Source organism: Natator depressus, chromosome 21, assembly GCF_965152275.1.
Source record: "Natator depressus isolate rNatDep1 chromosome 21, rNatDep2.hap1, whole genome shotgun sequence".
Taxonomy (NCBI): domain Eukaryota; kingdom Metazoa; phylum Chordata; order Testudines; family Cheloniidae; genus Natator; species Natator depressus.
The window spans coordinates 17,367,970-17,382,544 of record NC_134254.1 but is presented as its reverse complement, the minus strand read 5'-3'; the positions used below and the strand labels follow the sequence as shown (position 1 = coordinate 17,382,544).

General features: G+C 43.6%; 1 protein-coding gene across 2 annotated transcripts in view; it reads right to left on the bottom strand.

The window, feature by feature from the left end:
• Window positions 1-896: 896 nt before the first annotated feature.
• Window positions 897-14,575, bottom strand: part of GNAI3 (G protein subunit alpha i3) — a 44,831-nt gene continuing 31,152 nt past the window's right edge. Inside the window, exons 5-9 of one of the 2 annotated variants that reach the window (XM_074936454.1) lie at window positions 7,439-7,567; window positions 4,013-4,142; window positions 3,266-3,419; window positions 2,189-2,387; window positions 897-2,083 (exon numbers count right to left, since the gene is read on the bottom strand). In XM_074936454.1, the coding sequence (XP_074792555.1) occupies window positions 2,197-2,387; window positions 3,266-3,419; window positions 4,013-4,142; window positions 7,439-7,567 (604 nt within the window). In that variant the 3' untranslated portion in view covers window positions 897-2,083; window positions 2,189-2,196. The remainder of the gene's footprint in view (window positions 2,084-2,188; window positions 2,388-3,265; window positions 3,420-4,012; window positions 4,143-7,438; window positions 7,568-14,575) is intronic. The other variant, XM_074936453.1, reaches the window with a different exon arrangement.

Here is a 14,575-nt window from a genome sequence, read left to right as displayed (position 1 = left end):
GCCACGCTGTGGAACTTCCAGTCACTGCTGCCTTGGCTGGTTGTGTGGGTGCCATTTACAGTCAAGTTCCCCCCTGACCGCACTTTACCTTTAATAGTCTGAGGCTGCAAAGTGCTGAGCACCCTTGGTCTCACTGAAAGAAAAAAGAAATAAGCATTTATAGGCACAGCCCCTTGCAGGATCAGGCCCTAACTCAACAGTTCCTTCAGGTGGCACAATGTTGGCGTACGATGTTACTGGAGGGGTCAGCATGAATGTATGTTTTAAGAATGGAGTGAGCTACTCCTGGCATCACTGAGAAGCTGTAGTGAATCCTACAGGTCTGGTTAAAAGGAAAGTATGAGATATACACTGACAGTTGAAGGGGATTTCCCCATCAAAACAAGTCATTTACAACAACTACTGAATGCTGCCACTTATTAGGGATGTTATGCAAGGCACAGAGTATGGGGTAATGATAACTTGGACCAGCTGAGGTTCTTCCCCAAGGAGTTTCAAGTGCTAGCAGGGTAGTGGTGCCATACTTCCAGGCAAACATTCAAGCTGGCATGTATCCACCAATTGTTGATTGGCGTTGGGCATTATTTTTTCCATTGCATTCAAGTGAGGAACTAGGACTCTAGCTAGAGACTTGCCATCAACCTGTACATGTGATGAGTGACATGGGATGTCTGCTGATCTCAATCCAGGCCCAAGCTGCTGGCAGCGGAAGACAGCACTGTGCAAGACACCAGTTGGTCTAGAGTTCCTGTAGTCAAGAGTTAGTAGATCTCCGCTTAGTCCCACCCTATTCGCTACTAGCTGCGCATCTCATTCTTGCGAACAGACAGATGTGGACAGAGCACATAATACGGGAGCACATTTCCAGAAATAGCTGGAATAAAGTAGAGAAAAAGGCTAAACTGTTTACTCACCATTTTAATACTGCCAACAACTACAACAGGTTGAAACCGTACACATGACAAATTGGGAAAAGTCTCATAATGCAATGGTTTCAGCAAAGGAATGTACTGACTTGTTAAGAACATTACTACAGTAAAAACAAATGGCAAAGAGGAATTTGGCACCACATTTACAAAGTAAAGGCATGCTGTCAATACAGTTTAGAAGTCTCTGAACATAAAAGGCCATGGTAAAATGCAAAACAAGGGGCATCTTTTACAAGGTTCACCACTGCTTTAGACAAGAAAAAAACCAAACACACAAGGATCTAAGTGGTTGATTTAGTAGCTTTGTAGCAGCATGTATGCTCCATCTAGTTTGGAATTTAGCAATTTGTCCCTTCAGATGGAAGCATTCCTAGGTAGATTTTCACCCAAGAAGCCGTCTTTAAAGCTTACTACCCCAGTACAAATCTCAGTAATCTGGTGACCAGCATAGCCCAGGTAAACCCCAACCACAAGTTAAGATGTGTTATCCTGCTGCAGAAACCTCCACTCCCTCTTTTAAAAGCCTTATGGTATTTGTAGCAGGATGGTAACAAATTACACATCAGAAGCAGCTGAAGCTAAAGTCATAAGAGTTCTATGGATCTTTTAAATAGCTGCAGAAATATTAAACTGACCATACCAAGCATTAAAAACAAAGAGTTCCTACTAAGAGGAATACTTTCTGCATGATCTGGTCACATCATGTGCATAGTTAAATGATTTTTTGTTTTGTTTTTTTAAAACAAGATTCATTGGCAAATAAAGAAATAAAATTTAGTAAAGTTATATATAGTTTTCTTGATGGAAAAACCTTAAAAACAGACTAGTGGTGGCTTGTTAATCAAAGAAAGAGAAAAGCTACATACTGAAGTTCTGGAATCCAGCACCTCAATTTCACAACAGCTGTACACATTTGAGATTATGCAATCTGAATGCTGCCTAGATGATCAAATCACACTTAACAGTTGTTCCATTTTGAGATCTTTAACTTCAACATCCCATATCAATTAAAAAAGGTCCCTAATACAGAAGATTGTGCTAAGGAATGCAAGAATTTTGCATGCTGTTTTCATTCCCCTGGTCCTGTTCATGCTTGCAGCTGTCCATGAGGCAGCAAAGAAAGTTTGCTTCTCAAAACGCCACGTCTTTAAAAACTGAAAGAAGAACAAGTGTTAGCAAAAGCACATTGCAACCCCACATTGAGTTGTCAGTGTAAATATATTACTAGAACTCAGAGCAGTTAGATAGCTCATTGTTACCTTCCTTCTTAATAGAGTCCACATTCCTTCAGGTTGTTTTTAATGATAACATCTGTAACAGCATCAAACACAAACTGCACGTTCTTTGTGTCAGTGGCACAGGTGAAGTGGGTGTAGATCTCCTTGGTGTCTTTTCTTCGGTTCAGATCTTCAAACTGACACTGAATATATGCAGCTGCCTCCTCGTATGTATTAGAGCCTGCAAAATAGGACACCTGACTTTACTCAGCAGCTTGCAGAAGAGAGCTTGATTCAAATCTTTCAAGCAGAAGTTAAGCTTCTTGCAACCATATGCTTTAGCAAGCTACAGTCTTACCATTAGCCCCTTCGGTACAATGGTCACTAGTACTTAATACCTGTACAGCTTCACCCACTAGATTAAATTACTAAATTGAAGTAGGGGATGAAACAAATGACAGGCATGAATGGAGGCCCCATCATTTGGGCTATGACTAGACATAACCCCAAGAGGATCACACTAGAGGGCAGATGTGGGTCTGACCTTTAAAAGACTAGGCATAGAGGGATAGATTCAGGAGAATGACCTGCCTGCACACCATTTGGAACAGGGAGGTGGCTGCAAAGGGTACTCTAGGGGAGGAAATGGGGACTTTCGTTGCTAGGGCAAATGAGCGCTTTAGCATTCACCCAGATTCCTTTTATAGTGTCTCCAGAATTTCCATTGAGCTGAAACACAGTTATCCGTACACCACCAGTGAGATGCATCAGGACCTAGCTATGAGGAGCACATGAACAGGCCAGACATCTGTTCTATCCATACTCCAAGTCATATGAAAATGTGGACAAGGGTTCCACATGGAGCCAAAGCTTCTGAGAAGAGAGAACCAGTGCTGATCATGCCCAGGTGGGCTAGCCCTTCTGACCACCTTTAAATCATTAGACATGTACTGTCCCAGCACAAGACAGAGCCCTCCCCTTGCCCATGTATGAAGTCCAGAGGACGGGAATGACAAGGAACGACAGGCTCAAGTGAGCTTGGATTTCCTGAGAGTTTTAACTGCTTGGCTCTGGGAGGCACCTTCATTCTAATTCTTCATTTCTGTTAGCCCAGCTCACCTGTGTACTCTGGGTAGCAGATTGTTAATGGGCTCCTCTTAATCTTTTCCTCAAACAGGTCTTTCTTGTTCAGGAAGAGAATGATTGAGGTGTCTGTAAACCATTTGTTGTTACAAATGCTGTCAAACAGTTTCATACTCTCATGCATTCGGTTCTGAAAAGTAATTAAAAGAACAATGCATCATTCCAGGGGTAAATTGGGAGGAGGGTTTTTTCTTTGATGAGCTTTAGAACAAAGCTACTAGTGTTCAAAATGTGAAGCGTCACTGCTGTGCAACCACACAAATGTTAGTGGTGCTGCGTCAGACAGAGGTCAGGTAATTCTGCACTGTGCTTGACCCTGATCAGAGGTCTGTCCAGGAAAGATTGAAACTCCCCATGTCTTAATTTTCCTCAGCATTTCCCCACCCCATAATCTCTCTCAGACTGTCAGGGAGGCACGGGTTCTGAAGAAAGCGTGTATTTGTAGTGGTTGTCACTTCCTGCAGTGTTTGTTATTATGTGCTCTTGTAGAGGAATAGGCTAGAGGCTGCTCTTGAGAAGCCCATTCCCTGCACAGTGCTATTGCCAGATGACTTAGGGGAGAGATTGCTTTCTATCACCATCTCCAACACAGTTAATACTAAACACAGAACAAGTTATGGTTAGAGTCCCATAAAACCTGGATACGAAGTATATAGGGCAGCTTGAAGCTAACTTCCACCTCAATCCCCTGGCTGCAGCCAGGTGTTAGTAACAGTGACATACCATTTCTTCATCTTCTGCAAGAACAAGGTCATAATCACTGAGGGCTACACAAAATATGATTGCTGTCACGCCTTCAAAGCAGTGGATCCATTTCTTTCGTTCTGATCGCTGGCCACCAACATCGAACATCCTGGAAGAGTGAAGGGAAAGTGGCTCAGATGATGTGCAGCACTCACCTTCCTACTCACAGGAAATGGAGAAGAACAACTTTTCAAAACACTTTCAGCAAGCAGATTGCAAGGGAAATGCAGAGATACATAAAGCCTTTCCATCAATAAGGCCAGAAACTCAAATCCTCCAATTTAGGGGATTTTAATTTTTTTTCTAATTAAAACTCAAGTTTTAATTTAAAATATGAAGATTCTATGCCTCCCAGTTGGAAATAACCCTCAAGGGCTTGTTTGCAACAGTATCTCGAATGGAAAGAATAGGGCCTGCTGCTTCACCTTGGCACTCTTCCTTGGTTGTTATCTCACATTCCCAGCAGCAGTAACCCATTGGCTTCACTGGATGCAAAGCACCTGCTCTGCATAAGTCAGTTCTTCCAATTACCTGTGCTTGGTTCTCTGAGGTAACATGATCTGTACCTACTGGGATGCTGATGGAACTTTTAAGAAGTTGGGTGTTGCAGCAGTTTAATATATAATTAATGAGCTATAGGGGTTTGAAGGTTTGGGGGCAAAAAATTCCTAAATTTTGCTGGAAGATTTCTGGCTATAAAACAGATATGGAAGTTTATTGGAAAGTTACAATGCACTCTGAAGAGAGGCAGTATTCCCTGCTGGTTTCTGACTGACCGCAATCACTAATTAAATCGGGTCAGATACAAGTCAATATTCAAGAGGTACAAAACCAAAATCCAAGTTGACAATCATCAGAGCAAACAGGCAGTCAGACACCCAAAGAGAGGAACTATTCAGTGTGTGCCAAAAGGAACACAATTTAATGATTCTGATCAAAAGGGCTAGAATTCTGGCTCCATGCTTTTATTCAAAACACGCTGTCCCAATGGACCACACTAGGAAAGAGGGAATTTTGTATAAAGATACAGGTTAGTTTGTAAAGCTCTCCATTACTTTTGCTGTTATTGCAAAGATATCTGAAAAAAGAACAGTGCCTCTCAACCCCACTTCTCCAAGCTGATCCTGAATTCACAGTCATGCCTTTAGAACATCTCAGCCCAGTAGGGAAGTGCAGTCCCAGATTCAACATTGTGACTTCATTGCAGTATGAAAGGAAGATACATTAGGTTGCAAGAGAGAAAACTGCTGCTTTGTGTTTAAAAATCTATTTAAGCATTTCCCTAAGTAGGCCCATCCCTTTGAAACGATATGCCTTGTGTCTCACTTTCTATGGATGCCCAGTTAGCCTAAGCAGGCTTTATTAGCCCTGTATAAGCCAGTCTCCTAAAGGGAGGTATGAATGCTCAGCCTTAATGATCTAATTAAAAAAACCTATTTAGCAATATAACACCTATCTCTACCCAAACCCACATGATCTGAAATTGCCTCTTAGCCAAATCTTGGCTGGGCCCTTCTACCCTCATCACGTATCTACTCTCACTTCTATATCCCATTCATATGGATACAGAGAGGGGTATAGCCATGCTTGTAGGTCCCAACAGGAGGCTGGGTAAGGGTTGCAGTGCCTTAGACAACATCTGTTTCTATTGCACAGCAGATAGCTGGAAACTTTCCTTATCTTCCCTATTCACAGAAACGTTTATTTTAACCCTGTCTTCTACGTTGAGCTCAGTGTCCCAGGAGTCAGAGCACTGCACAGCACAGCAATGTTAATCCCAGTACACAGTGATGGAAGACAAGTTTCCCCCGAGCTCACCAATAGCCATAAAAATAGCTCTGATGCAAATTATGCAAGCATTTTCTGTTCACAAGTCACAGGTTAGACAGCTCAGAAGCCAAGCTGCCACTGTATCCTCAAGAAGTGTGTAATGAGTCGGATTTCCTACACAAATGTTTAGATTTTTCCTATGTCCCTTTCAAACCTGGTTACACAAAAGGATCAAAATCATAGCTGGCAAATTAATGCTTATTTAAAGACCTTATGTAACTGAAACTTGACGACAGCATTCCTGACAGGGAAGAGAACCTGGCCCATAATACAAACGCAGCAGCTTCCTATGACAATGTTACACAGCACTAACATCCACCACATAGGATTCTAGCTCATGTGTCAGTGAACACGCTCAGAGTCCAAAGCAAGGGTTAGCTAGAAGAGTAAGCAGGAAGCTGGGGGGAAGCCTATGCTAACCCCACCTATCCTCCGTACAACAGCTTGTATGGAGGATAAAGAGGGAACTCTGATTTATCATACTTAAAGGGACACTGTCAAGGTTAGGCTCAGTATCTGTACCCCTTCAAAGGGTTTTACTTGTATTACAATAGAGGGCAAGTCCCAGCCCCTGGACTCTTGCACAATAAAGGCAGCCATTTTTGCCACACTTATGCATGCTAGGATATGATTTATGAGGAGAGGCTGAGGGAACTGGGATTATTTAGTCTCCAGAAGGAAAGAATGAGGTGGGATTTGATAGCTGCTTTCAACTACCTGAAAGGGGGTTCCAAAGAGGATGGATCTAGACTGTTCTCACTGGTAGCAGATGACAGAACAAGGAGCAATGGTCTCAAGTTGCAGCAGGGGAGATTTAGGTTGGATGTTAGGAAAAACTTTTTCACTAGGAGGGTGGTGAAGCACTGGAATGGGTTACCTAGGGAGGTGGTGGAATCTCCTTCCTTAGAGGTTTTCAAGGTCAGGCTTGACAAAGCCCTGGCTGGGATGATTTAGTTGGGGTTGGTCCTGCTTTGAGCAGGGGGTTGGATTATATGATCTCCTGAAGCCCCTTCCAACCCTGATATTCTATTCTATGCCCCCTGCTGCTTTGCAGCAGGGTTAGTCAGCACTATAATATTTCGAGTTTTGCTAACAATGCCATGCAGGCCAGTCAGAGCCAAATTAATTTCAGCTCCCTTAGGAACACAGGAAAACAATGCACTGCAAATGACAAGAGACCAAGGCTATAGGGAACGGCACTTATCAAATGAAGGGATTAAATGCAAACTAAAACCAGTAGCCAGTGTCCTTTTAGTAGTTTTTGATCCTGTAAACAAGCATTCAGTACCTGTGTTTGCGATTCCAACAGAAAAGCAGCTGAAAAGAACAAAAGAATGTAAATAAAAAAGTCAGAGGTACCCCAAGTGAGTAATTTCAGGAAGAACAGAGTAATTAATGACAAGGGAGTATAGTCACAATTTACTTGAAAGTGCTGAATAAGAACAAGGCTCCACAATATGTGCATGAGGGAAAACTGGATACCAACCATCACCAAGCACCACAGCACTCAGTAGAAGAAAGCAGTGCAATCTGCAGGGAGGAATGACATCCTGCAGCAGCCTGCACCATACTCACTTGAAGTACAGGTCCTTGAAGGTGAAGTGAGTTTCCACAATGCCTGTAGTCTTCACTCTGGTCCGCAGAACATCTTGCTGAGTTGGAATGTAGGTCTGCTGGGATATTCTATCCAAGTCATTTAGGTAACTAAACCAAAGAGACAATCCAAGACATGCTTTTTTTAGTCTGCGTCCTTGCTATGAATCTTTTATAAACCGCAGAAGAAAGTCATGGTGAAGTGCATTAGTTCTGTTAGCACAGCCCAGACCTCCAACATATACCTGTATTCTAGAGTTTCCTATAGCCATGTACTATCCAGCCTAACACAGCAGTCAGTCAGTAACAGATGGTGCTCAGCTAGTCAAACGCAAGCTGGGCTACAGAATAAGTGTGGAAGACAGAGCAGAAAAATGATCATCAAATTCCCTCTGTAATCAATACCTTTTGCTAAAGAAATTCACCTGGAGGCCTCCAAAGACAAACACTAACGTACCAGAAGAGAAGTGAATAAAGCCCAGGTTTCTGCTCATTGTAAAGGGTAAAAGGCAGAAACAGTAAGCCACGTTCATAGCCCTGTCCAAAGCATGACAAATCCAGCCATCCACTCAGGCAAAAGCAAGCAGGAATCTTTCCCTGACAACTTGGGAACCCTTACCCACCAATGTCTGGAGAACAAACTCAATCTCTAGCTTTTATGGGGCAAAAATACTTGTCATGTGACCTGATACACTGCTGCCTTCCTGTGCCTCCAGGCCCTCTGAGACCAGAATTCTGAACTGCCCAAGGCCCAACTCTTCGCTCCAGCACCCCGCCCATATAGCTGGGCTATGCACCTCAGAGGCTGCTGGGAGGAATCCTTTCCCTTCTGCAGCATCACAGACACTCTGCAGCAGCGTATCCACTGAGACCACCTTCAACTCCCAGCTTCATACAAACATCCCCTTTAGAGCTCCAAGGCATGTAATGGGTGCATCTCTTCTAGTCTGGACCCACAAATCATGCTCCTGCCTTTCATCCATTTCAGAGCAGGTATTAATCACAAGCTCCTCTACTCTCAGGTTGCCAAAGATAATCTATAATAACTGTAGGTTTTGAACTGGCAGGCTTTAGCCTTTGCCCCCACTTCTAGCCCTGCCAGTTCTCCGACTCTTGGTAGACACATTGTATGGCTATACCCTTCCAATGGATAATTTGTCATGGGTTGGTTCTACAGTCCTTCTTTCCACTCACTAACATAACAGACAAGTTGCCAACTAATTCAAAGAGTAAACTTCTCAACCGTCTACAAGATACCCTATTCTGTGCCCTGGCATATTTTTAATGAGCTTTTAGAAAAAACTATATAACTGCACTTGGTGTAGGTAGTGTTACCTGTACTAGTCTTATGATAAAAGTATATTTCTGTTAGAAAATAAAGATCCTTGGAATTTCTAGTCCTGATTAGCCTAACACCACAGGAAAAAGTAACTGCTCTAGTCAGACACACCAGAACACAGCTAATTTAGCAACAAAGCACTAATGGAAAAGCAGCTACGCAAACCAGACAGCAAAGCCAAATGAATTAAGTAACAGCACTGGCAATAAGTATTAAACTCTAAACAAGCTGTGTCCTGTTGGTAGAAGAATGCAAGTGCTACCTCAAGAGCTGGCACTGTAACAGCTTGGCTTTGATAACAAGCATGTGACTAACTAGTGAATTATTTAAACAGATGCTCTGCTTCCTCCATTCGCACACTTGTAATCTACTCACTACATTGTCAGGATTCAGCACAAGACCTATTGAAAGCAAAACTGGTTCAGTTCTCTCATCAGCTCTTTCCACAGCAGATGGAGGAGATAAATAACTTCAGTCAATATCTACCACCAAATGAATTGAGAAATCCCACACACATGCTTACAACACAAAGCTACTTTAGTCCGATAAGCACCTTGTTTCCATTAGTGTTTGGAGTGTGACTCTTACAACAAACCTGGCCCAACTGATTGGAGAGAGAATCCAGAAAATAATATATTAAGACTCCATGAAAGACCTTAACCAAGTCATTCAAAAAGGTAGAAATGAACAACGCTACAGGCCAATAATCATCTGACCCTCCCTGGACAGAAGAAATGCATTTTAAAATGATCAGAACACTGGCAGCATCAAAAGGAACCTCCTGACACCAGGAAGTAAGCCTTCGCTCTTCAGTTTTCCCCATACACACGTAGGCCTTGTAGATCTGCGACAAAAGCTCCCTCATCACACTTCCTTATCTGTCATGACTTGACAGATGTGGTTTGCTCTGTGTGGGAAGTGGCTGCAGCCACACCCATACAGCACTGTCCTGCAAAGAAGTGCTTTCTACATAGGGAAGCTGCAGAATCCTAGTCAGTTACAAGCTGCTACTAGATCTGTTGTGCACAGCTTCTGTATAACACGACCATGTAAAAGATGTCAGCCTGAAAAAAAAGCAGAAATGCAAGAAGAGAAAGTGGGGGACAAGAGAATGATGCAGAGACCACACTAGGAGACTTAATATTAACAATCCAGTTTTCCCACTACTATGTGGATAGACGTTAAGACAAACTAAGACGAGACAAATTTATCTACCATTCAAAGAACAGATGTGTTTATCCTAATATGAGAGTCTTCCTATATCCTACCTGGTTTAACAATGTTCCCTTCCTGGCTGAGCACCGCCCAGGGCTTTCCCTCACCTTCTTAGATAATTTTTTCACTATTTTTGACACAAACATTTGCTCCCTACACCACACCCTCTCCAGTGGAGGAAGCTTGTTTTCATGCTTCAACTATCGCCTGTAAAAGTGGAAATCCTAAAATTAAGATTTCAGCTACAGAGGGGGTGACATTTTCATAATTAAGCCCAGGACTTGGCTGACCATTGAGGTTTCCCAGGAGAACCCATAGTAGTTTTGGGGCAGCTCCCCAACGCTCGCATGTCCAGAGATTTATACCTCCAACTTGAAATCAAATAAAATCTGGCAGCTTCAGGTTACTCTGAATCCAAAACTCAGGAGGAACCTCGCAGTACAAAGCAGAACATTGATTTCTCACAGAGCTGCTCAGGAGACAGGCAGATTTTGGCAGATGTCGTCAATGAGTTGGACAGGATTCAGTTGGTGGCTACAATAGGCTCTCCCTCCTCCACATGTTCACATGAGCACCAGGGTGGTATTTTCCTAACAATGCAGTCATGTTTCCTTTAACTACTGGGAAGAACGCTTACTAGGCCAAACAGCTAAAAGCTCTAAAAGATTCATACAAAGCATTTATTATGGAAGAGGCTGTAGGATACTGAGTAGTCACAACTTGAGCTAAGGGAGGAGTTGTCACTAACATCTCTAGGGAAAAGCAGAGAACACAGACGACTGCCTTCTGACTCCATACTGAGGAAAGGGTATAAGAGGGCATGAAATCCCCATGACAGTATTCAGATAGTTCTGTATTTAGGACCACTGAACTACAAGCTTTCTGGAAAGGCTGTACCAAAAGGCCAACACCCATAAGATACGAGAACCAGGGAGGTACAGTATCTTCTAGGGCCTGACTAGAAGTTCTCCTTCACAGGAGTCCTAGCTATTGCTCTAGTTATAGCTCCTCTGACTCTCAACCAAAGAATATCCATTCATCCCTTCCTATGCGGTTCTCGGGAGCCAGTCCTTCCTGAACTGAAGATGTCAGGGAAAACAGCCCCATGACAAAGTTCTGATGACCCAGGCATTGAGATAGGAGATTGAATTCCCGGGATGCAGAAATAGGCTGTGCCTTCCCTGCTGTGGTTAGCTGAAGTTAGGGAGGTGTTGTGGCTAGGTAAAGGTAGAAATAGATGCACCAAACTGAACACAACCTCCAGCATCCCCAACGAAGGGAAGGGCAGATTTTAATTAGTTTTGTCAAACTGAATATGTCCCTTCAACTATCAGGCCCAGCTGGGAAGGGAGAGGAGCTGCAGGAGGGAGGAAGGGTTCCTGAAGTAGGCTATGCAGCAGGGGGAAGGAAGGGAAGGCGTGTTTTTTCAGCACCAGGGGGAAAGCCCCTGGGAGCTGGGTGGAGGATCTGCTTTTGTTTCACCTACATTTTATGTATGAAGAATAAAACTGCTTGAAAAAAGATTTGGATGTGGCAACGAGTCCTTCCTAGGAAGGTCAGGTGCATGAGTGAGGGGAAGCCGAGGCAGTGAATAGCCTGGCACCCGACCAGGTAAGGTGCTGATGCTTCAATGGGCCTTTACACAATACAAAGTCCATTGTACATGAAGCACGACAGCACAAATGGCAAGATAGGAACGTGGAATTAGCAACTACCTCTGAAAAGTCTGGGTTAAGTGATTTGTTGAGCACCACATAGGAACTCTGGCACGGAGGGGATACAATCCAGTTCCCCAGGGCAGCATTCGACTGCTTTACGCTGGAGCCCATCCTTTCTCTTTCTGCAATCCCCTGCCTCATTCACTACACATCTTCCAACTTCTGCAACCACTGAAGCAGAGAGCATTACAGACAACACCCACCTTTTGCTGGACAGATTCATCCTGTGAACTGAATGAGGCTGAAGTGTAGAAAATAATGGCATGTGATCACATAATTAGATTGCACCATAATGCATATGCATAATGAGACTGGATTAAGTTTGCACAGGTAATCTTAATTCCAGCATTTCCCAATTTTGGGGTGATTAACTTTGCAATATTAGCATTCATTTCTTGTAATTTTTCTGTGTAATTTCCTAGGGTTTTTTTTTTTTTTTTTAATGAAAACAAAAATTCCATCATCATGTGGGATCATACGGACACCCACAGAGGTCATCAGCGGGGTTGGAACCATTAGATCCACTTCTGACACTTGAGAGCTGGACTAAATTGTCATCCACTAAGATGACGAGCACTAGAAAAGGATGGAAAGCTGCTATTTAGAGGGCTTCCAGATATTTACTGATAGCAGATGAATGGTGAGACTCAGGAACCTTAGGTTCCAATCCAGGCTCAGGAGGGGAGTGTGCTCCAGTGGGCACAGACTCTTCAGCTAGTTTCCTCTCCTCGCACCCCATCCTGGCCCTGTCCTCTACTTCTGTCTCTTCCCCACCCCAGCCAATCCCACTACTCCCCACACCTCAGCTCCACAGCCAATATGTCTCCCCCTTCTGCCCCCCCCCCCCATCTCCCTACCCAGACTTCTTGTCTACTCCCAAAGTAGTCATCACCCTCCCAGCTCCTTGTCCCTCTCTTTGCCCAGACAATCCCAGTTGACCCCTAGCAACCTGGCTCCTCATCAGATCAGTGTCATCCCCTTTCCCCCCAACACCCACACACACACACACACACACACACACACTTCTTCCCCTGACCTCTCAGTTCCAGTCACTTCTAATCACCCCCCCCCCCCCGGCGACTCAATCTCAGTGTCTCCCCCGTCCCGATCCCAACATACCGACTTAGTCCCCTTGCCTTTATCATCTGTCTTTCCCTTCACTCTAATTCCAAGTCCACATCCACCCCACCTTTGTCCCAAACTACTTCCCTGCCATCCCACCCCCAACAAATCCAGCTCTAGCCTTTAAATCAGGCAGCTTCCTCCATGGTACGCTGACCCTGAAGAGGAGGTCAATGAGAGCACAAGAGACACGCTCCCTGCTCACAGGACCAAAACATGATCCCCAGCAGCCCAAAACTGCAACTGCAGGGAAACTTCTACTCAGCATGGACAGAATCTTCAGGGAATTTGGCTGCTAAAAAGGAGTCTAGTGAACATGTGCAAACTGCAATTTTTCAAAGGCTTATAATTTGGTGGATTTTTGATGGATTTTCACAGGGCTGGCAAAAGCCACATCCCTGACACAAAGGCCAGAGCCCTGCCAAATTTCAAGTCCCTGCAAAAAGCAGGGGGGCAGTAGAGCTGTCATAACCATACAGCTAAGGGTAGCCTAGAATTCCTCCTTACCTGTAAGGGGTTAAGAAGCTCAAATAACCTGGTTGGCACCTGACCAAAAGGACCAATGGGGAAAGAAGATACTTTCAAATCTTGGGCTGGGGAAGGTTGTATTTGTGTGTGTTCTCTTGGAAGCAGAGAAGCATCAGGTCAGAAAACTCCTTCTCCTATAAACCATCCTAAAAGTCTCTCATATTACAAAAATTGAGAGTAAAAGCCAGGCAAGGCGTGTTAGATTATCTTTTGTTCTGCTTGTGAATTTTTCCTTTGCTGGAGGGAGGTTTATTCCTGTTTTTTGTAACTTTGAAACTAAGCCTAGAGGAAGTTCTGCTGTGTTTTTGAATCGTTTTTTACCCTGTAAAGTTATTTTCCATCCTGATTTTACAGAGGTGATTTTTAAATAAAATTCTTTTAAAGAACCCGACTGATTTCTCTACTGTCCTAACACCCAGGGGTTTGGGTCTGTGATCACGTTGTAACCAATTGGTTAGGATATTATTCTCAAGCCTCCCCAGGAAAGGAGGTCTAAGGGCTTGGGGGGATATTTTGGGGGAATAAGAACTTCAAGTGGTCCTTTCCCTGATTCTTTGTTAAATCACTTGGTGGTGGCAGCATACCCTCCAAGGGCAAAGAATTTGTGCATTGGGGAAGTCTAAACTAAACTGGTAGAAATAAGCTTAGGGGGTCTTTCATGCAGGTCCCCACATCTGTACCCTAGAGTTCAGAGTGGGGAGGGAACCCTGACAAGAGCTTTCCAAAGAAAAGGTCACCAAAAATTCCAGACACCCAGCATGGAAAACAAACCTAAACAACTAAAGTTTGGCAAAGTTGTAAGCAACCGAAAACAGGTTCTCATAATGGGAAGCATCGAGGCTGCCAGCCCGGGCTAAAATACATAACCACCGCTTTTGCCTGAAATTGTTTCCCATCTGGTGCACCACCAGAAGAAGCCTGGTGAAAATTAGTAAAATGAAGAACGGCAAGAAAACGGATTTTCCTATACTGGTTTTAGGACCTCACAGTTAAACGTTGTTCATTACATATTTGGTAGCTTAATTATGAGTCTAGTTTCCAGGAAATATTAATCCTTACATTAATACTGAGGAAACCTCAAGTCACCTTCCAGAGAAGCTACAACTTGTCTCACTACACTGACATTTACAAACAGACAGTTACTTTTACACTGGGAAGGCAGATCGACAAGTTAATTCATTCATGACATTAGAAACA